Raw genomic sequence first — 22,062 nt, 5'->3', positions numbered from 1 at the left:
TATATATATATACAACATTTGGGGTCTGTAAGATTTTTTTATTTTTATTAAACATTTTAAATTCAATTATTACATTTAATAAAAAACAGCAATAATTTTATTTAGCAGGATGTATTAATTGATAATAATAAGAAATGTTTCTTAGGCACCCTGAAAGGAAGACAGATCATGTGGCACTAAAGACTGGAGTAATGGCTGCTGAGAATTCAGCTTTGCATCACAGAAATAAATTACATTTTAAAATATATTAAAATAGAAAAAAATCATTCCAAACTGTAATAATATTTCACAATATTACTGTTTTTACTGTATTTTTGATGCATACGCGCAGCCTTGGTAAGCATAAGTGACTTCTTTCAAAAACATAAAAAAATCTTACCAACCCCAAACTTGTGAACATTAGAGTGTATATATGTGTGTGTGTGTGTGTGTGTGTGTGTATACACTGTGTATGTGTAATGTATACATTCTAGTATACAATATACTGTATCATATATACACACTGGCCATCATCTGAGTAAATATATTGTTAATTTGATTACCATTTGTCACCAGGTACTAAAAATACATTCACATTGTCAAGCTTGAAGAAGGCTGTGTCAATTTCATGCTGATGACAATTTGGTGCCAAGCCCACGACAAGATCAACCAGCATGTCCTTTTCAGTACCTCAGAGACAAGTCAATCCATCAGAATTATGTTTGAGGTGGACATTCATTTTTCAGGACGATAATGACCCAAAACACTTCTCAAAGTTGTTCAAGAGCTATCAAAAAAAGTAACAACTCTGTGTTCTGAGTGTCAACTCAATACCATTAGACACCACAGAATATATTAGTGACACTCTAAATATGTGAGAACACATTCTGGAAATTGCTACAGAATCAGAAAGGGCAGACAATTTCTAGCTGAAATATATTAACCGAACGACGATGATAACTTATCTGTGTTTGTTTTTTGTGTGAAAGAGAAGAAAACTTCCAGATGAGTATCAGTATGATTAAAGAATCACAAAAAATTCAGCAGGCTGATTGTGGATAATGATTGATAAAGAATGACTGTTCAAAAATGTATGTTGGTCCCAAAATGAAACAAAATTAAATCCTAAAATGATTCAGCAGTTCCTTTGAGTAAGATATGATGGCACACACACTATTACTGCGCAGTCATGTTGATGGACGCATTTTGCTATGCTGTCACCTGAGGACTGAGCAAATGAGGGGGTGGGTGGGGCCTGTCAATCATCCCCGCTGAATAACAGAGCAGAGACAATCTGAAAATTTCTAGACTGCAGAGTATCTGACAAATCAATTCAAGGACTCAATATACTGTAACTGTGACCACATCAGAGCAAATTGTATTAGTCATCGCATGGAAAACCACAAAATATCACTCATGGATTTTTTAATACTGAGCAGCAGGAATGAAGAATTCTGGGTAGGGAGCCGAAGGCGCAAAATAAACAGGGCGATATAGAGTCATGTTTTTGAAATATTGCAGTACATATGGGAATCAGAAAAGCTCTTTGTTCTGGACCCGTTAGCATGAACGCTACAGGAGGGAGAGAGAAAGACAAAAGGGAGGGTTGGGAACAGTAGGTATGGAGGTTGTTAGCTGTTCCACTGAGAAAAGAACAGCTATATATATATACAACATTTGGGGTCTGTAAGATTTTTTTATTTTTATTAAACATTTTAAATTCAATTATTACATTTAATAAAAAACAGCAATAATTTTATTTAGCAGGATGTATTAATTGATAATAATAAGAAATGTTTCTTAGGCACCCTGAAAGGAAGACAGATCATGTGGCACTAAAGACTGGAGTAATGGCTGCTGAGAATTCAGCTTTGCATCACAGAAATAAATTACATTTTAAAATATATTAAAATAGAAAAAAATCATTCCAAACTGTAATAATATTTCACAATATTACTGTTTTTACTGTATTTTTGATGCATACGCGCAGCCTTGGTAAGCATAAGTGACTTCTTTCAAAAACATAAAAAAATCTTACCAACCCCAAACTTGTGAACATTAGAGTGTATATATGTGTGTGTGTGTGTGTGTGTGTGTGTATACACTGTGTATGTGTAATGTATACATTCTAGTATACAATATACTGTATCATATATACACACTGGCCATCATCTGAGTAAATATATTGTTAATTTGATTACCATTTGTCACCAGGTACTAAAAATACATTCACATTGTCAAGCTTGAAGAAGGCTGTGCCAATTTCATGCTGATGACAATTTGGTGCCAAGCCCACGACAAGATCAACCAGCATGTCCTTTTCAGTACCTCAGAGACAAGTCAATCCATCAGAATTATGTTTGAGGTGGACATTCATTTTTCAGGACGATAATGACCCAAAACACTTCTCAAAGTTGTTCAAGAGCTATCAAAAAAAGTAACAACTCTGTGTTCTGAGTGTCAACTCAATACCATTAGACACCACAGAATATATTAGTGACACTCTAAATATGTGAGAACACATTCTGGAAATTGCTACAGAATCAGAAAGGGCAGACAATTTCTAGCTGAAATATATTAACCGAACGACGATGATAACTTATCTGTGTTTGTTTTTTGTGTGAAAGAGAAGAAAACTTCCAGATGAGTATCAGTATGATTAAAGAATCACAAAAAATTCAGCAGGCTGATTGTGGATAATGATTGATAAAGAATGACTGTTCAAAAATGTATGTTGGTCCCAAAATGAAACAAAATTAAATCCTAAAATGATTCAGCAGTTCCTTTGAGTAAGATATGATGGCACACACACTATTACTGCGCAGTCATGTTGATGGACGCATTTTGCTATGCTGTCACCTGAGGACTGAGCAAATGAGGGGGTGGGTGGGGCCTGTCAATCATCCCCGCTGAATAACAGAGCAGAGACAATCTGAAAATTTCTAGACTGCAGAGTATCTGACAAATCAATTCAAGGACTCAATATACTGTAACTGTGACCACATCAGAGCAAATTGTATTAGTCATCGCATGGAAAACCACAAAATATCACTCATGGATTTTTTAATACTGAGCAGCAGGAATGAAGAATTCTGGGTAGGGAGCCGAAGGCGCAAAATAAACAGGGCGATATAGAGTCATGTTTTTGAAATATTGCAGTACATATGGGAATCAGAAAAGCTCTTTGTTCTGGACCCGTTAGCATGAACGCTACAGGAGGGAGAGAGAAAGACGAAAGAGAACGAGAAGGTTGGGAACAGTAGGTATGGAGGTTTTTAGCTATTCCACTGAGAAAAGAACAGCTGAGATCAAGAGGAATGCTCTGTAGACAGACAAACAGACAAAGAGAGAGACAGGCACAGATGATAGATAAAAAATAACAAAGAACTTAGACTAACAGGGAACATTAATACAGATGTATGAGAAGAGATTAGGTCTGAGTTTTGCATAGCTCCTAAATCATATTTTAAAATGTGATAAATATATAAATAAACATAATTGTAAATATTATATATATTTTTATTAAACTTTTTTTTTTAATTCATTTTTATTATTTAGTGATATTTAAAGCCACAGTGTGTGATTCTTGAGCCACTACCATCATTAAATGGAGTTGCAAAAGTAATGCGTTTTCACAAAGATGCCCTCCGCCATTGGTCAAGTACCAGATAGTTCCGCCCACAAACTCGCACCATTGGTTGAGCCAATGTTGCTATTTTGGGCTGGTCGAGATGCTCTAATTTTTTGATACACTTGTCAAGAAAATCAACCTTCAGTACAATAATCTTACTTTGTTTAAACAAAATTAGCTAGTTTACAAGAACATATATTTTTTAAATTACGCACTTCAGCTTTGAAGCAAATGCCGATATGTCTTTGGGGCAAAACCAGCCCTGTATATAACCTCACACTCCATAACTTCTGAAAATTAGATGATTTTACAGAGAAAAACTGATTCAGTAACTGATGGGTTGTTGTTATATGGCCCCTGAGCCGGCTGAAACCAGATCTTCTCATCTTCTCTGTGGACGTGCACAACACGGAATGAATTCCTAATTAGAGCTGTAAGTCAGTCTGTATCACTGATGTTTTATTTAGTGCTAAACATCCAAAAGACCTTGTGCAAAAAAACAAACAAACTGTAATTTAACAATCCATTTGTCGATTAAGATTTGGATTTAGATTTCATTTCCTATTCTCTCTATCTATTTCAGGCAGATACATCAACCAGTTTCCTCCGTGCTGCACGCTCAGGTAATCTGGAAAAGGCTCTGGACCAAATCAAAAACGGAATAAACATCAACACAGCCAATCAGGTGAGAAAAAAATCTATGCTGCAATGCCATCAAGCATGTAAGTGTATGTGTTTGTGTCAGTAGTATGTTTAAAATGATTACAGATATGAATTAACCACAAATATGAAAAATGTGAGAATTTTAAGACTCAAACACAATATCGAGACTCATCTTCTGAGGAAGAATCATCTAAGGAAAATTCAGTGTTCCTCTTTCTAGTTGAGTTTCACCATCAAAAAAAGCTGTCAAAAAATCTTAATTACTGAACTGTTCTAGCACTGAAACTTTGAATGTTAAATACTATTTATACACAATTTGCACAGTTATGTATTAAATTTTGTGTCTATGCAGGAATTGTGCACTTCAAAATGTAAAAAAGCTGGTCAAATTAACCCCTAACACAATAGAAATAACACATCAATAATGGAAAGGAATTATTAAAATTCTTAACGTATTTCATTTTTTTAGTCTCTGGCAAGCTACAATAGAGGTTCTATTTCTTACATGAATCAAAGTGTTGATTTTAGGCAAAATGCAATTGTTGGTCCCCTATTTGACCCCTGACACAGAAGTTATACCCAGTTTTTGAATGTTAAAATCACTCCGAGCACTTTAGCAGCTGCATGGTAATGCCAGTCTCACATCCATGCCTTGAAATCCCAAAGTAACTTTGAAGCCCATTAATAGTACGGCCTAAATTCAGAAATTGCTATTTAGAGCTATAAATTCATCATCTTGCAGATTAGGATCCACATCTGTGTGTGATTGTTTGCCTGTGCCAGTGTGTGTTTTCTTGTCTGTATTAACCCCCCAATGTTCTTGTGGTTGGACAGTACAGCTGTGTTTACAGTGTCAATGCAGAGCTATGTTCAATGCCCTAATCAGTAAATTGCCGTAATTAATCACGCCAGCATGTCTTCCTCCTCTAACCCCCTCACCGGTCATGCTTTTGCACCCACTTGCATCATAACACTCTGTGTTACTTGCTTTAAATAGCATATTGTGATATTTGCAGAAGAGCTATGTTTGGTTCTCAGAGACAGGTTAGTGAATGGACCTGGCTGACTTCCCGCATTGAAAAGCTCTGAAAATGAACGCCCACTCTGTATGCTCGCAGCACACACACACTCACATCGACTACTACAGCACCTTATAACATAATTCACAGACAGGATTCCATCGGGAACCTGCCGGGGTCTCCGATATGCAACCTAGACTACATTTCCATACGTCTTGGAGGTTTTTATAGTTACGTGTTTGGATAAACTGAAGGTATATTTCTCGTGTGTGATGCTGATATCACAGCATCTCTGTGCTGTCGCAACACATTTTGTGAGGAGCTTAGACCAGTTTTGACAGTGAGACAGATTAAGCCTTCGGCACAAGTGCTTTGGGACTAGAGAGAATTCGAGAATCAGCAAAACTGTAGTTTAAAGCTCATAGCATGTGCTTAATTTCCACCTCAACTCTAAGCAGGTAATTGTTAATAAGATTTTTAGACAATTGATTATCTTGTCCTAGTGTGTAATTTGTCTTTATTTTACAGGTGACTAACTAACGGTTGTAAATACTGCTAATGTTGTAAAGCCTGATGATATAGCTAAAAATAATCTATGAATCAGATACAATTGTTAATATGGATAAAAAAAGCCATTTGCAAAAGGATGTGCAAGAATTGAAGCACAATAAATTTCCCTTTAACAGTGAAAATTAATTCATTATTCACTGACAATCTTGACATTCATTCTAGAATACGAATCTTGTGGACCACTTTTATGATGCTTTTGTGTAAAAAAAAAATACAAAGAATGTATTTAATGCACTGTAAGTGGCTTTGGATAATAGTGTCTACCAAATGCATGTAAATTGTAATGATCTTTCACCCTTTTGGAAGCTTTTCATGATCAGAATTTCTTCAGAATTGCCTCTTTTGTGTTTCATGGAAGGAAATCACAAGCAAATGTGAAATTCAAATTTCATTGGTTTTCACCTTTTTTTGTCTGAAATATATACGCTCTACTGTTAAAAAGTTTGAGGTAGGTAAGAATTTTTAAAAATGTTATTCACCAATGCTGCATTTATTTGATCAAAAATACAGAATACAGTAAAAACACCCCCAGTCTCTTAATGCATTGTGTGGCCTTCTTTAGCATCAGTACATGTTTTCACCTTTTGTAATAGTTATGCATGAGTCCCTCAATTTTCCTCAGTGTTAAAAGATGGATTTCAAAATCATACATTCAATGTTGGAAAGGGTTCAAATATGCAGAAGATGCTGGAAAACCAAAGAATGTGCAGGAGCTGGAGGATTTTTCTGAAGAACAGCAGACAGTTGAACTGCTCAGGACCAACAAGGGACTCATGAACAACTATCACAAAATATAAAAACAGCCATGGATCATCCAGGAAATGACACATAGTATTAAGATTAAAGGGTATGTAAACTTTTGAATGGGGACATTTTTATGAATTCAGTTATTATTTTGTCTTGTTGAGTATATGTAAACATCTGTTATGTGAAATAGCTTATTCAGGTTACATAAAAAATAACATGCAATTTTCATGATCCCTCTTATTTTGTTTCAATTATTAGCACAACTGTTTGTATATATGTGTGTGTGTGTGTTTATATATTTATATATACAGTTAGGTCCATATATATTTGGACACAGGCACAATTTTTGTTATTTTAGCTGTTGACCAAAACATTTTCAAGTTACAGTTATACAATGAATATGTACCTCCCCCCTTTTTCAAGGGACCATGAGTAATTGGACAGTTGACTCAAAAGCCATTTCATGAACAGATGTGGGCTATTCCTTCGTTATTTCTACATCAATTAAGCAGGTAAAGGGTCTGGAGTTTATTCTAAGTGTGCCATTTGCATTTGGAAGCTGTTGCTGTGAACCCACATCATGCGGTCAAATGATCTCTCCATGCAGGTGAAACAGGCGATTGTTAGGCTTCAAAAACAAAACAAATCTATCAGAGAGATAGCAGGAACATTAGGAGTGACCAAATCAACAGTTTGGTACATTCTGAGAAAAACAAAAACACTAGTGAGCTCAGAAACATAAAAAGGCCTGGTCGTCCACGGAGGACAACAGTGGTGGGTGATTGGAGAATCCTCTCCATGGTAAAGAAAAACTCTTTCACAACATCCAGTTTCAGAAAGGCGGGGCATAGAGGAGAAACAATAATGTACAATATGTGGAAAATAATGTGTTTTTTTTTTACCTTAAACCGCATAAACATTTCATTACACCAAATACACAAAATAATGTTCTTTTTAGCAACATCATATGACCCCTTTAAGATCAACATGTACCAGAATGACAGGAACAAAAAAGTATGGAGAAGGCTTGGACCAGCTCATGATTCAAAGCATACAACATCATCTGTGAAACATGATGGAGCATTGTGATGGCATGAGCATGCATGGCTTCCAGTGGCACTGGGTTACTAGTGTTTAGTGATGATGTGACAGAAGACAGAAGCAGCCGGAAGAATTTTGAACTGTACAGGGATTTACACTCTGCCCAGATTCAGTCAAATGAAGCAAAGTTGATTCGGCGGTGCTTTATAGTACAAATGGACAATGACCCAAAACATACAGCAAAAGCAACCCAGGAGTTTTTGAAGGTAAAAAAGTAAAATATTCTGCAATGGCCAAGTCAATCTCCTAAACTCAGCCCGATTGAGCATGCATTTCACTTGCTGAAGACAAAGCTAAAGGCAGAAAGACCCACAAACAAACAAGAACTGAAGTCAGCTGCAGTAAAGGCCTGGCAAAGCAAAAGCAAAAACACTAGTGAGCTAAGAAACATAAAAAGGCCTGGTCGTGCACGGAGGACAACAGTGGTGGGTGATTGGAGAATCCTCTCCATGGTAAAGAAAAACTCTTTCACAACATCCAGCCAAGTAAAAAACACTCTCCAGGAGGTAGTGGTGCCACTGTCAAAGTCCACAATCAAGAGAAGACTTCACGAGAACAAATACAGAGGGTTTACCACAAGGCGCAAACAAGGGCTAGGTGCTTTATAGTACAAATGGACAATGACCCAAAACATACAGCAAAAGCAACCCAGGAGTTTTTGAAGGTAAAAAAGTAAAATATTCTGCAATGGCCAAGTCAATCTCCTAAACTCAGCCCGATTGAGCATGCATTTCACTTGCTGAAGACAAAGCTAAAGGCAGAAAGACCCACAAACAAACAAGAACTGAAGTCAGCTGCAGTAAAGGCCTGGCAAAGCATCACAAAGGAGGAAACCCAGTCTGTGGTGATGTCCATGAGTTCCAGACTTAAGGCAGCCATTGTCTGCAAAGGATTCTCAACAAAATATATAAAAATGAACATTTTATTTGGATTATATTTATTTGTCCAATTACATTTGAGCCTCTCAAAAAGGGGGGGCAGTGTATAAAAATGGTCAAATGGTTGTAATTCCTAAGCATTTCATATTATATTTTTCTTCAACCCCTTGAATTAAAGCTTAAAGGCTTGCACTTCAATTTCATCTTGATTGTTTAATTTTTAATTCTGTTCTCGTGGCATACAGAGCCAAAATTATGAAAATTGTGTCAGTGTCCAAATATATATGGACCTAAATGTATATAACAATTAAAAAAGTATTTACTTTCATATTTGATCAATTTAATGCAACCTTGCTAAATAAAAAAGATTAATTTCTTTAAAGAGAAAATCTTACTAACTCTAACATCATAATAAATATATAAAAATATGAAAGAACCAGTGTTGCAGATCCATGAACGCATAGCGCTGGGCATGGGTTTCAATACTGTGCGTTATTTCCCAAGATATTATGAAGCACATTCAGAGAATATTAATGCCAAGCGGGCACGTGTGGCTGTTTTCATAAGGGCTCCTCTTCACCGTCTGCAAGCACCCCTCCATCTCCATTCTGTCTTCTCCTCTGCGCATGCACTGTGCAGCTGCAGTAGGAGCTCATTAGAGATGAGTGACACTGCAGTATGAAGGGGATTCCAGTCAGACTAGCAGAGCAGAGCCCCCCTATGGTCGCTCCAGACTACACACCCAGCTTCCCTACAGAAGCACACACTGTACCGTGTGCCGTTCTCCGAACGGCCTTTACCTCTCCCGGCTTTTTGTCTGTTTCCTCCACCACTCTATTTCCACACCCTGTTTAATGAGAGCTCCACAGATCTGTAGATGTCTCAGTGCTTCCTTTTGGTATTTTTAGGCTGCCCTCCTCTCAGTGAGTCATTTGACAGGTAGACGGGGAGAGATAAAGAGATAGACTTGAGATGTGTCAGGGTGGGTTTTTTTGAGACAGGGTTTTTCAGCACCTCATGTTTTCTCTTGTGTTCGCAGAATGGGCTTAACGGGTTGCACTTGGCCTCCAAAGAGGGCCATGTTAAGATGGTGCTGGAGCTGCTGCACAATGGAATTGACTTGGAGACTACTACAAAGGTAAATATTTTCCTTCAGTCAGTCAGGCTTCCTCAAGCAGGCCAAAAACAGATTTATAAATGTGGTAGTTCAGTAAACAGTCAATAGCCTACAGATATTAACTGTTAATGAACTGTCACCTAGTGGAATAAATATTTATTCTGAAAATCTCTATTAATAAATAACTATTTATTAAACATTGCCATTTATTATGTTGTTTTTTAAAAAGCAATAAGCAACATGTTTCTCATCATTCCTATGATTTGAAATATGACATGTTGACAAAATTGTAAATTTGTGTATTTAAAATGTACAGTTTATCTCATCTGGGAAAATTAATCAAAAATATTAATGACTTGTCTTTCATTACAATTTTTTTTTGTCCAATGAAATTATCTGTAGAATGAGAATGTCCTTCCCACTAATGCCACCTGACTGACAGACTCACAATAACAAGTAGCACTTCTATTAAATTGAAATCATAATGCATTTTATTTCTAAAGCACCATTCACACAAAATGTAGGTAAAAGTGCTTCACAGGTCAAAATATAAGACATTTTAATAAATAAAAAAAATCAACAAAACTAATATTATGTCTTTAGGACAAACAAGACAAAATAAATTAACATTGACTAAATTCCAGTCGTAAAAAAATGTTTGTACTCTTGCTTTGTTGCATTAAAATCAGAATGTTACAGAATTCTGAATTAAAGTATATTGTCCCACTTTATATTAGGTTGCCTTAACTATTATGTACTTACATCAAAAATAAGTACAGTGTACTTATTGTGTTCATATTGTATTGCAATACACTTTTGCTGCTATTGAGGTGGGATACAGGTAAGGTTAGGTATGGGTAGGTTTAAGGGTGGGTTAAGGTGTAAGGGATGGGTCAAAAGGTTAACTATAAATGTAATTACAGAAATTAATTACAGATGTAATTACATGCAGGTATTTTTTAAAGTTTAAGTACAACGAAAATAAATGTATGTACACAATAAGTGCATTGTATCAAATGATTAATTTAAATGTAAGTAGTTAAGGCCACCAAATATAAAGTTGGACCAAGTATAAATAAACAAATAAATAAAATCACAGTTTCATGCGGTAAAAATCGCACATGCTCATTTCACTGTTTTTTTCATTTGCAATTGCAAAGCCCTTAAAACAAGCAAAAATAAATCAAATAAAAGCAATAAAATCAAATGACATTCTTCAAAATACTGTATATGCTATAAACGTATTTAACATGCATTGTCGGATCTTTCTCTGTATTATATTTACATGACTATTCATTTTGCAGAAAGGGAATACCGCCCTTCATATTGCTGCTCTGGCCGGTCAAGAGAAAGTGGTTGCTGAACTGATCAATTATGGTGCCAACGTCAATGCCCAGTCTCAGGTTAGTCTGAGCCTCAAAACATGAATCAACAAACCTAGAAACATGTTGATGAGAAGTTTCATCTGTTCTTTGGTGTCATTTTGTATATTTTACAGAAAGGTTTCAGTCCCCTGTACATGGCAGCACAGGAGAACCACTTGGAAGTGGTGAAATATCTACTTGAACATGGAGCCAATCAGAGCCTTCCAACTGAGGTGAGTGACACGATGAAATCAAACTCAGCAGAAATCAAACCCAAGTGACCCTACAACTCTTGATTTCACCCTCCAGGATGGCTTTACTCCTTTGGCGGTAGCTCTTCAGCAGGGTCACGAGAACGTGGTGGCCCTCCTGATAAACTATGGCACCAAGGGCAAAGTGCGTCTGCCGGCCCTGCACATCGCGGCACGCAACGACGACACGCGCACTGCTGCCGTACTGCTGCAGAATGACCCAAACCCAGATGTCCTCAGCAAAGTATGTGTTTGTGCACATCTGAAAGGTTTTATCTCACCATGAGTGAGATTATGCATCATGACTCACTGAGCTCAATGTAGCCACTCTTGGCTTGTAATTGCAGTGATGACTATGTGACAAGATAAACAGAACTGACATTGTTTAAAGATCCATCAGCGTAGGTGTTCCTGTTTTGTAAATACACTGAATCAATGAAATGCTACACTCTTTTCCCTAGACCGGCTTTACTCCTCTCCACATCGCAGCCCATTATGAGAATCTCAGTGTCGCACAGCTTTTATTAAACAGAGGAGCCAATGTGAACTTCACGCCGAAGGTCAGTGCAGCTCTCACGTTAAATGCTTCCTACTACTATGCGAAAGATGTACATGAACTTCTCACTTTCTCTCCTTTTCTCTTGAAGAATGGCATTACTCCATTACATATCGCTTCCAGAAGGGGCAATGTGATTATGGTGCGGCTTCTGTTGGACAGAGGAGCTCAGATAGATGCCAAGACAAAGGTGCAGTATCCATTAGGGATGTGCAAAAAATGTTCATAATCAATTTTATCATCTCAGTTTGCAGTGTTGTTATTGTTAACTTAAACTAAAACTAATAAAAATAATTGTCATTAATTGAAATAAAGCTGAAATAAAATTAAATATAAATATAAATATAAATTAGATGAAAAACTAAAAAAACAAAACAAAGAGAATTTCATAAAATGATTTGATAAATATTTTGCATAAAAATTAGTGCTGTCGCATTCAAAATAAAAGTTTGTGTTTACATAATAGAAATGTGTATATATATAAATATACACACATACATGTATATCTTTAAGAAATATGCCATTAGGGTGCACAAAACCAGCCATTAGGGTCAATTTTTTGAAATTGAGATTTACACATCACATGAAAGCTAAATAAATAAGCTTTCCATTGATGTATTGTTTGTTAGGATAGTACAATATTTGGCCGAGATACAACTATTTGAAAATCTGGAATCTGAGGGTGCAAAAAAATCTAAATACTGAGAAAATCACCTTTAAATTTTTCCAAATGAAGTTCTTAGCAATGCATATTACTAATCAAAAATTAAGTTTTGATATATTTACGGTAGGAAATGTACAAAATATCTTCATGGAACATGATCTTTACTTAATATATCCTAATGATTTTTGGCATAAAAGAAAAATCAATAATTTTGACCCATACAATGTATTTTTGGCTATTGCTGAAAAATATACCCAAGCGACTTAAGACTGGTTTTGTGGTCAAGGTATATATATATATATATATATATATTATACATTTTATAAGAACATTTTAGTCACACATTACACATTCATTGAATGCAGGCTAATCCTTCACAGGCCAGAATATAAACATATAGAAAAAAAAAATAAAATGAGAGATAAAACATTACAAAGTCACATCTGTTAAAGGGGTCATATGATGCGATCTTTTGAACCTTAAACCGCATAAACACATTTCATTACACCAAATACACAAAATAATTTAACTTTTTAGCAACATCATATGACCCCTTTAAAAATTATTCAAACTAAAAAATAAATTACAACATAAAAATCTAAAAAGACTGAATTCACAGTATCTATCCAACTGTAGTCACTAATCACAGTGACATTATTTACTGGCTGAGATGAAAAATCGCACTGCTGAATCTGACTTATTTAAGTCTAGCTCATGGAGAATGACCTATTTTACTTCCTCTTGGGAAAAACAGGTATTTTCTCTTTGTGACAACTTGCTGTTTTAATGGTATGCTTTAATGCATAAATAAATAAGGACAGAAAATGCAGCTCATGTAGGATGCACTGAAACATGTCTGATAAATCCTTCATACAGAGGATTTACAAAATTGCTTATTCTTGTTGTCTACAGGATGAGCTGACGCCGCTGCATTGTGCAGCCAGGAATGGTCATGTACGTGTGGTGGAGATCCTACTAGACCAGGGTGCTCCCATTCAGGCCAAGACCAAGGTGGCCAAACTCTATTACTAAGATGGGCCACACAGTAATGGATTTTTAGCTTTATTGATGCCATAATCATGCTGATCAATTGATAATAATGTGTTCCTCCTTGCAGAACGGCCTGTCTCCCATCCACATGGCTGCTCAGGGTGATCACATGGACTGCGTGAGGCAGCTGCTGCAATACAATGCAGAGATCGATGACATCACCCTGGACCACCTGACCCCGCTGCATGTTGCAGCCCACTGTGGGCACCACCGCATGGCAAAGGTGCTGTTGGACAAGGGGGCAAAAGCTAATGCCCGTGCTCTGGTTAGTCCATCTGTTGTTTTCAATTAATGTAATTGATTACATCCATAAAACAAGCAGAATTTCCTATTCCATATTCTGAATTTGATATCCTACATTTAATAGCGTACAGCTGAACACCGTGTATCAGTTGATTTTTTGGACTGTCTTTCAGAATGGATTCACTCCATTGCACATTGCCTGCAAGAAGAACCACATGCGGTCCATGGACCTTCTGCTGAAGCACTCAGCTTCTCTGGAGGCCGTGACTGAGGTCAGATTACTCTCCGGCTGTCACTTTGATGGATAACATCTATTCACTTTGCACCATCTACGCCTTTAGCTTGACCCTTGTAGAAAATAGAAAGACTGTGTAGGAATGAACAGTGACATCTTCACGATTACTTCACAAGACAAGAATATATTAACATAATACACTTCCCTTCAAAAGTTTGGGGTCAGTAAGATTTGTTCAAGAAATTAGTACTTTCATTTAGCAAGGATGCATTAAACTGATCAAAAATGACAGTAAAACATTTGTTACAAAAGCTTTATATTTCATAAATGCTGTTCTTTTGAACTTTCTATTTATGTTTCACCGTTTCCACAAAAATGTTAAGCAGCACAACTTTTTTCAAAATTGATTGTAATAAGAAATACTTCCAAATCAGCGTATTAGAATGATTTCCGGAGGATTATGTGACACTGAAGACTAGAATATTCAGCTTTGCCATCACAGGAAAAAAATAAAATTGTAAAGTATATTAAAATAAGGAACAGTTATTTTAATTGGTAATATTATTTTATAATATTATGGTTGTTACTGTATATTTGATCAAATAAATATAGCCTTGGTGAGCATAAGAGATTTCTTTCAATAGCATTTAAAAACAAAAAACAAACAAAAGTTGGCACACCATAGGCTCCAAAAATGCAAAACAATTTAATAATGGACTTCACACAAGGTAACGTTTCGAGCTCACAGGCTCTTCGTGCATTTTTGGATGTGCTTGATGTGTCAACTTTTGTTTGTTGTTAATTGTTTTCTTTGTCGAGCACCCAATTTTGAGCCATTTTTTGCCGTTGATGTGCGTGCTTTGTTTCCGTCTTTAATTTATAAATCGTACCGACCCCCAACTTTTGACTGGTAATGTATGCAGCATTAATAATACCATTAATTTTTTTACATAAATTATTTTTATGTTACATTAATATTAAACATTAATATTAATATGTTATGTTCATATTAAATTACATGTTATATTTTTGTTGATCTATTTATGAATACAGAACCCTTAAACACATTGAAAGTGCAAAAATGCATGTTCTTGTCTTTTAGTCGGGTCTGACCCCTCTTCATGTGGCTGCGTTCATGGGGCATCTCAATATAGTGAAGAGTCTGCTTCAGAGAGGAGCTTCACCCAACGCATCTAATGTGGTAAGAACTGTGTAATCTATTCAGAACCTCAGAGATACCCAACAATCAAATCCCAAAGGCACAGCTATTTTGCTTTACAAATGGGCTAATGTCTTTAGCAACGATTATGACAGCGATCGCAGTTTTCTTTTCAGAACTAAATCTTTGTGACTGTATTTCAATGTGCCGTTGTAGAAAGTGGAGACCCCTTTGCACATGGCTGCCAGAGCGGGGCACTGTGAGGTGGCTCAGTTCCTGCTACAAAACAATGCGCAGGTGGATGCCAAAGCGAAGGTACGCTGATCATACAAGCTGATTTATCTCCATTTATCTGCTTTTGTTTTAAAAATCTTATGTGTCTCTCTTTTGTTTTACAGGATGATCAAACCCCCTTGCATTGTGCGGCTCGAATGGGACATAAGGAGTTGGTGAAGCTGCTCTTGGAACATAAGGCCAATCCAGATTCGGCCACCACTGCAGGTCACACTCCTTTGCACATCGCCGCCCGCGAGGGACACACCCAAACCACACGCATCCTGCTCGACGGGAATGCCCAACAAACCAAAATGACCAAGGTTTTTTTCTCTAGCTAACCCTTTGCTAAGCCCTGCCTTAAAATGCTTCTGACCAATCATACCTTAGCATCTGTTGCCATCCATTGGAGTTTTGTGTGTCTTATAGAAATTATGCAAAAAATGCGACATTCTGTAAAGCCTGTTAGCAACCGTAACTGAGGTGGGCGGAGCTTAACAAAGGGTCATTTACATAAATAACAACAAAATATTCACATCTTCATCTGCATTCTCAATGAGAATATCTGTGTTTTCTTTCAGAAAGGATTTACTCCTCTACATGTAGCATGTAAATACGGGAAAGTGGATGTGGCAGAGCTGCTTTTGGAAAGAGGGGCCAATCCCAATGCAGCCGGAAAGGTAATTAATCAAGACAAACATCTGATATCTCAGTACTCGTCTGCTAATATCAGATGACGGTCAGCAGTGGCTGACTGAGGCCATGTGTCTCCTCTCTCCTCTCTCAGAATGGCTTGACCCCTTTGCACGTGGCCGTCCATCACAACAACCTTGATGTAGTCAAGCTGCTGGTCAGCAAGGGCGGCTCTCCGCACAGCACGGCGAGAGTAAGATACACATACACATTACAAGATCTTGGCAAGTGACTATTCTGAGCTGTGTCGTTAAGGGTTGCAGTCTATTTCACACTTTCAAAAGCCGTCCAAGAAAAACGGTCACTCTTAGTTTTCTTCCATTTGACAGAACGGCTACACAGCCTTGCATATCGCAGCCAAGCAGAACCAACTAGAGGTGGCAAGCAGTCTGCTGCAGTATGGCGCTAATGCCAACTCAGAATCACTACAGGGCATCACCCCGCTTCACCTGGCGTCACAGGAGGGGCAGCCTGATATGGTGGCACTGCTCATCTCCAAAGAGGCCAATGTTAACCTGGGCAACAAGGTGATACAGTCTTTAAACTTTGATTAATTGGTATTTGGTCTATGTCAGAGAGAGAATAAATAGAAAACTAAAAAAGATTGAGATGTGTTGCAAGAACACGGCACAAGGAATGGAAAGGATGCATTTAATATTCCTCTGATATCCTTTGTGTGTGTGTGTGTTTGTACAGAATGGGCTGACACCTCTGCACCTGGTTGCTCAGGAAGGGCATGTGGGCATTGCAGACATGCTGGTGAAGCAGGGTGCTTCAGTCTATGCAGCCTCAAGGGTAAGACACTTCAATGCACAAAGAAACACACACGGACTCAGCAGGGCCATCTGTAGAATGTCCTAGAATTTAGACCTCAGAGCCTTGTGCAATGTAGTCTGTGCTATTGCTAAATTGACAAACAGTGCTAGATCTACATTTACTGAAGAAAATATGAATGAGGTTGGCCACTACAAACTTGTCAATACTATGCTATGTTTTGGGTAGTTTTTGGTGCAATTATTAAGGTGTTCTGCGTGTTTTAGGGCATTGTTATGCTGCTGTTAAAGGGGACATCAGATGCCCATTTCCATAAGTGGTTCATGAAATGTCGGCAAAATACTTTTCCTCAGTGGTCGTGTAAAACAACATCCTTTTTGTCTTGTCAAAAACAGCTCTGTCCAAAGAGACCCATGCATGTATCTTTAAATGATAATGAGCTACTGCTCACCCCACCCCTCTCTTCATTTTTTTGTGTATTCAGTGGCGCATTACCATCAAAAACAAAACTAATCCACTGTGTCCTCACTGGCTCTCATCTCAGGAGTCTCATGTTCACTTTTGCATCAAACTATAAAACACCTGCATTGCCTACAAGACATTGTCGTCGCTACAGCTGCTCGAGCGCAGAGAAAATGGCGGACAGTGTACAACTGGCTGAGGGCGGGAATATGCTAATGGCGGTCATGGGCGGGGCCTGAGCAGTATGATGTCATATTGCTCAGAAAATCAAAACAGCTTGATAATTAAGTCTGTTTAGGCTTTTTGTGGATTAAAAAAGGAGTGAATGCATTTTTATCATTGTAGGGTGGTTGTGTCCACACACTGATAAGACACATTTATATGCAAACACAAAAGTGAATTTTGCATCCAATGTCCTCTTTAAGGTGTTTAGAGTTGTTTAGGGTGTTTCTGTGCAGTTGCTGAGGTGCTCTGAGTGATTGATAAAGGGCAAGACAGATAAGCTTTCTCAGTTCTTTTTGATATTCTGATACCAAAATATGGCTCAGATCCCTCATTCAATGAAAGCTTCAAGGCTTTATGTGTCTGAAAAAAAAAAAACCTAACCTTATCAGCAATACTAATAATAATGCTTGCTTTAGCAAACACCACTACTACGGGGACATAATGAAATGTGCTGAAATTCAGCTGTGATCTTTAACTTTTTCAAAATTAATTCTTCACCCCATTAAAATGTTTTGGGTTTTTAAACACTTTGTAATATTAACTGCCATTGATTGTCTATATGCCCTGGAACCTACTCGTTTAGTCATTCACTTCTTATTTTCCTTCTCACCCTTTTAAATCTCTCTCTTTCTGTTAGATGGGCTACACACCCTTACATGTGGCATGTCATTATGGGAACATAAAGATGGTGAAGTTCTTACTCCAGCAGCAAGCACATGTTAACAGCAAGACAAGAGTGAGTGCTACAACTCTGGATATACTATACACACTACACAGGCCTCTTTTCGCACACTTTTCAGTGTCAGTATGTATTTCTGCAATCTAATTTTCCCTTATCTTTCTTTTCCAGTTGGGATACACTCCTTTACATCAAGCAGCCCAGCAAGGTCATACAGACATCGTCACCCTGCTGCTAAAACATGGAGCCCTGCCCAATGAAATCACCACTGTGAGCAGACCTTCTTCCCCCATACTTAAAATAAAATTTTTCTCATTAAAAAATAGTATACATTTTTGCTGTCATGCTGCCAGTCGTCTGCAGTAAACATAAGGTGTTATTTAATAATTGTCCTGCTGAAAAGAGCAGCATGACTGATTACCAGAGTGAACCTAAAAAGTATTTGAAAACTTCAATTTATTATATTATATTATATTATATTATATTATATTATATTATATTATATTATTGAAAACTTCAATTTATTATATTATATTATATTATATTATATTATATTATATTATAATATGTAATAATAATTTATATACAGACAGATTAAATATTTTATTATCAGACACAGATGTCAGATTTAGTAAGCTGACTATGTGTTATCTGTGGCAGAATGGGACGTCACCTCTGGGTATCGCTAAGCGGCTAGGCTACATCTCTGTCATTGATGTGCTGAAACTGGTGACTGAGGAATCCATATCTATGGTGAGAGCCGTTTGCATCTCATTAACACTATCTGGTCTGAATTTGTGATTTCAATCTTCAAGGCTTTTTATTCCATCATCATCTTTCAGCTCTGGTTGTCATCTTTGATTTGTGCAACATTCGCCATCTCGATTTGTTCATATATTGCCTCTCTATCCCTCAGATCACCACCGAGAAGCATCGCATGAGTTTCCCGGAGACGGTGGATGAAATACTGGACGTGTCGGAAGATGAAGGTGCGTACGGGTGGCTCAGATTGGATTTAGCCTGAAGGATCATACCACAGTAAATGCCGCATTAAAGCACTGATTCTCAGCTGCTGTGACAAGGTCTCAGTGCCATGAGGTTGGTGCTAGACTCTCGATTATAAACACAAGCCAGTAGGCAGATGAGCTGGTTAGGTCATATCCCAAAAGTGACAGTCTGAAGTAAACCAGAGATTAGAGATGTTATCACACTCATAGTGCTGTGATTTACACACATAGAATAATTTATGTATATTAAAATTTTGTGTATATTGTGAAGCATTTAAATTGAAATGTCACACATAGTTATCACATAGCTTCAAAAGATTTGGAATATAGCACTTGATTGGATTGAACCACTTTTATGACACTTTTGTGGTGCTTTTATGTCTTTTTTATGCTCGTTAGCCATTGGTCACCACCTATTTTATTGTAAAGAAAAGAGCAGCTTGGACATTCTGCTGAATATTTCCTTATGTATTTTACAGAAGAAAGTTTGGAAAGACAAAGTTTGGACAGGGCTATTACATTTTTCACTGATCCCTTCCCTTCCTTGGATCTAATCATTAAATGTGTTTGTTTCTTCTGAGAGATGATTGATAAATTTCCATTTATTCAGGACTTTAATGGATTGAAAAAGCAAAAGCAAGTATTTCATGATAATCTAAATCTACTGTAAATCTACGGTAGCATCGCCAGCCTGAAATGTTCCTTCTTCCTTCCTGCCGTAGGAGTTGCTCAGCTAACATTAGGTAGGAGCGTCTCCCTCTCTCTGGCTTGGTTGTCCGGTTCTCAGTGGTTCGTGAAACGTGTGCCTTCATTTCAAGCACTCACATCTTGTCTCTGGCCCTCAAGTCTCTCTAACCGCTCTCTATTCTAACATGTCTCTTCGTGTTATTACGGCGTCGGCCCCTCATCATCGTGTGGCCATGATGTTTCTTTTCCTTTACTGACAGTAACGTGTGTTTGTGGATTCATCATTGACAGGACCGCATCCGAAATTTACTTTGTGTTCTCAGTTTGTTCTAAGGGTGTTTCTTCAACCATGGGCACTTTTATACTTTTATACTTAATTTTTTAATTTAATTCAATTCAATTCAAGTTTATTTGCATAACGCTTTTCACGATGCAATTCGTTAAAATGAAAATTTCATCGAAAATGAAAGTTTCTACATTATATTTAGTAATAGCTTATGATCATATTTTCTTGACCTGGTAAGGACTCTAGCCGCTGCATTTTGGACTACCTGTAGCTTGTTTATTGAAGATGCAGGACAACCACCTAGCAGTGCATTGCAATAGTCCAGTCTAGAGGTCATGAATGCATGAACTAGCTTTTCTGCATCAGAAACAGGTAACATGTTCCGTAGCTTGGCAATGGTCCTAGAATGGAAGAATACTGTTTTTGTAACATGGGAAATATGAATTTCAAAAGACAAGTTGCTGTCTAATATAACACTCAAATTTTTGACTGTAGAGGAAGTAACAGTACATTCGTCTAGATGCAAATTTTAATCTACGAGATTCTGTGTACTGTTTTTTGGTCCAATAAGTAATATCACTGTCTTATCCGAATTTAATAGGAGAAAATTATTGGTCAGTCTTTTACAAATTCTATGGAACAATGGAATTTAATTCTTAATACTTAATTTTATACTTTTATATATATATATATATATTAGTTATTTTTCTTTTTTTTGTATTTTGAGACATGGGTAAAAAACAAAAGTTTTAACGAATCAAAGGTATTTGAAAACTATCAAAAATAAATAATAAAGACATCAAAAAATTATACATGTGTTTGTATTAATAAAAAATCAACTACTGGGACATAATAGTGCCTGTAGTTAAGAAACACCCATAGATGAGGTTCTCTTTATCCAAACACTATGGGAGTCACACTGGGAGTGGATAATTTTAGTAATTGACTAATGATGATTATTTGACTCAGCAGAGGGCTCCAAAATGAACTGTCACAGTGGCTGTTTTACGCGTCTCTGAACACCTGTGATTAAGCCCCTACAATAACACCAAACTATCTCTCCCATGCAGATTAAGTGTGATCTTCTCTGCACTACCAGGCATGCCCACTTCAGTAACCAATGCCATGCAATCTTATCGAGTATCTTGATTTCTTCATGTTTTACATTGGCTCTGTGTTTGTATGACTTCATTGCTTGGACTTGGTGAATGAGTGAAGGTTCTTGTATGTGCTGATGGTGGATTGTAAATGATGAAATAATTTCTAAGCTTTTTTTACTTTCTATTAATCCTAATTTTCCTGAAAACCTACTACATCAGTGTCTCTGACATATTTGGTGCTGTATGTAGGTGATGAACTTCTCGGGATGGATGGGGCTCGCTATTTGAAGCTGGATGACCTGAAAGACCAGGATGATGATTTTCTGTCCCCCAAGAAAACCCTGAGAGACTTTGAGAGCGGGATGGGTATGACGTAGGTCACAAGAGCACAATGCAACAAATTTGTCCTTTGGCTAAGATTCTATTAAAGTTAGATTACAAATATCTCCTTTATTCTCTCCAGACCTTACTCACCCGCAATTCCCAGAATTCCATGTGTGTCACCTGAAACTGTCATGTTGGACCAGGTATTGTTCTTTTTCACTTCATGTGCTGAAATAAGAAATGTTCCTTACAAAATAATCCAGTTCTGGTGGTTTCTAGCTGGTCATCTTTTTTAAGTTCTCGACTCCAAGGCCCCTCATTGTAC

At 37.1% G+C, this 22,062-nt stretch overlaps 1 protein-coding gene across 4 annotated transcripts in view; it reads left to right on the top strand.

Annotated features, from left to right (window-relative positions):
* The window catches only part of LOC107706512 (ankyrin-1-like), an 84,154-nt gene that overhangs the window by 38,324 nt on the left and 23,768 nt on the right, over positions 1 to 22,062 (top strand). For 3 of the 4 annotated variants that reach the window (XM_016510249.1, XM_016510250.1, XM_016510247.1), the window contains exons 2-25: positions 4,194 to 4,295; positions 9,628 to 9,726; positions 11,010 to 11,108; positions 11,204 to 11,302; positions 11,379 to 11,564; positions 11,782 to 11,880; positions 11,968 to 12,066; positions 13,453 to 13,551; positions 13,658 to 13,855; positions 14,007 to 14,105; positions 15,171 to 15,269; positions 15,444 to 15,542; positions 15,626 to 15,823; positions 16,082 to 16,180; positions 16,288 to 16,386; positions 16,523 to 16,720; positions 16,890 to 16,988; positions 18,292 to 18,390; positions 18,505 to 18,603; positions 18,994 to 19,086; positions 19,250 to 19,322; positions 20,063 to 20,083; positions 21,663 to 21,786; positions 21,877 to 21,940. In XM_016510249.1, the coding sequence (XP_016365735.1) occupies positions 4,194 to 4,295; positions 9,628 to 9,726; positions 11,010 to 11,108; positions 11,204 to 11,302; positions 11,379 to 11,564; positions 11,782 to 11,880; positions 11,968 to 12,066; positions 13,453 to 13,551; positions 13,658 to 13,855; positions 14,007 to 14,105; positions 15,171 to 15,269; positions 15,444 to 15,542; positions 15,626 to 15,823; positions 16,082 to 16,180; positions 16,288 to 16,386; positions 16,523 to 16,720; positions 16,890 to 16,988; positions 18,292 to 18,390; positions 18,505 to 18,603; positions 18,994 to 19,086; positions 19,250 to 19,322; positions 20,063 to 20,083; positions 21,663 to 21,786; positions 21,877 to 21,940 (2,643 nt within the window). The remainder of the gene's footprint in view (positions 1 to 4,193; positions 4,296 to 9,627; positions 9,727 to 11,009; positions 11,109 to 11,203; positions 11,303 to 11,378; positions 11,565 to 11,781; positions 11,881 to 11,967; positions 12,067 to 13,452; positions 13,552 to 13,657; positions 13,856 to 14,006; positions 14,106 to 15,170; positions 15,270 to 15,443; positions 15,543 to 15,625; positions 15,824 to 16,081; positions 16,181 to 16,287; positions 16,387 to 16,522; positions 16,721 to 16,889; positions 16,989 to 18,291; positions 18,391 to 18,504; positions 18,604 to 18,993; positions 19,087 to 19,249; positions 19,323 to 20,062; positions 20,084 to 21,662; positions 21,787 to 21,876; positions 21,941 to 22,062) is intronic. The other variant, XM_016510248.1, reaches the window with a different exon arrangement.

Source organism: Sinocyclocheilus rhinocerous, unplaced genomic scaffold (genome assembly GCF_001515625.1).
Source record: "Sinocyclocheilus rhinocerous isolate Xijiao unplaced genomic scaffold, SAMN03320098_v1.1 scaffold1405, whole genome shotgun sequence".
NCBI lineage: Eukaryota > Metazoa > Chordata > Actinopteri > Cypriniformes > Cyprinidae > Sinocyclocheilus > Sinocyclocheilus rhinocerous.
Note: the sequence above shows the minus strand (reverse complement) of the source record. Positions and strands in the feature narration are given on the sequence as shown.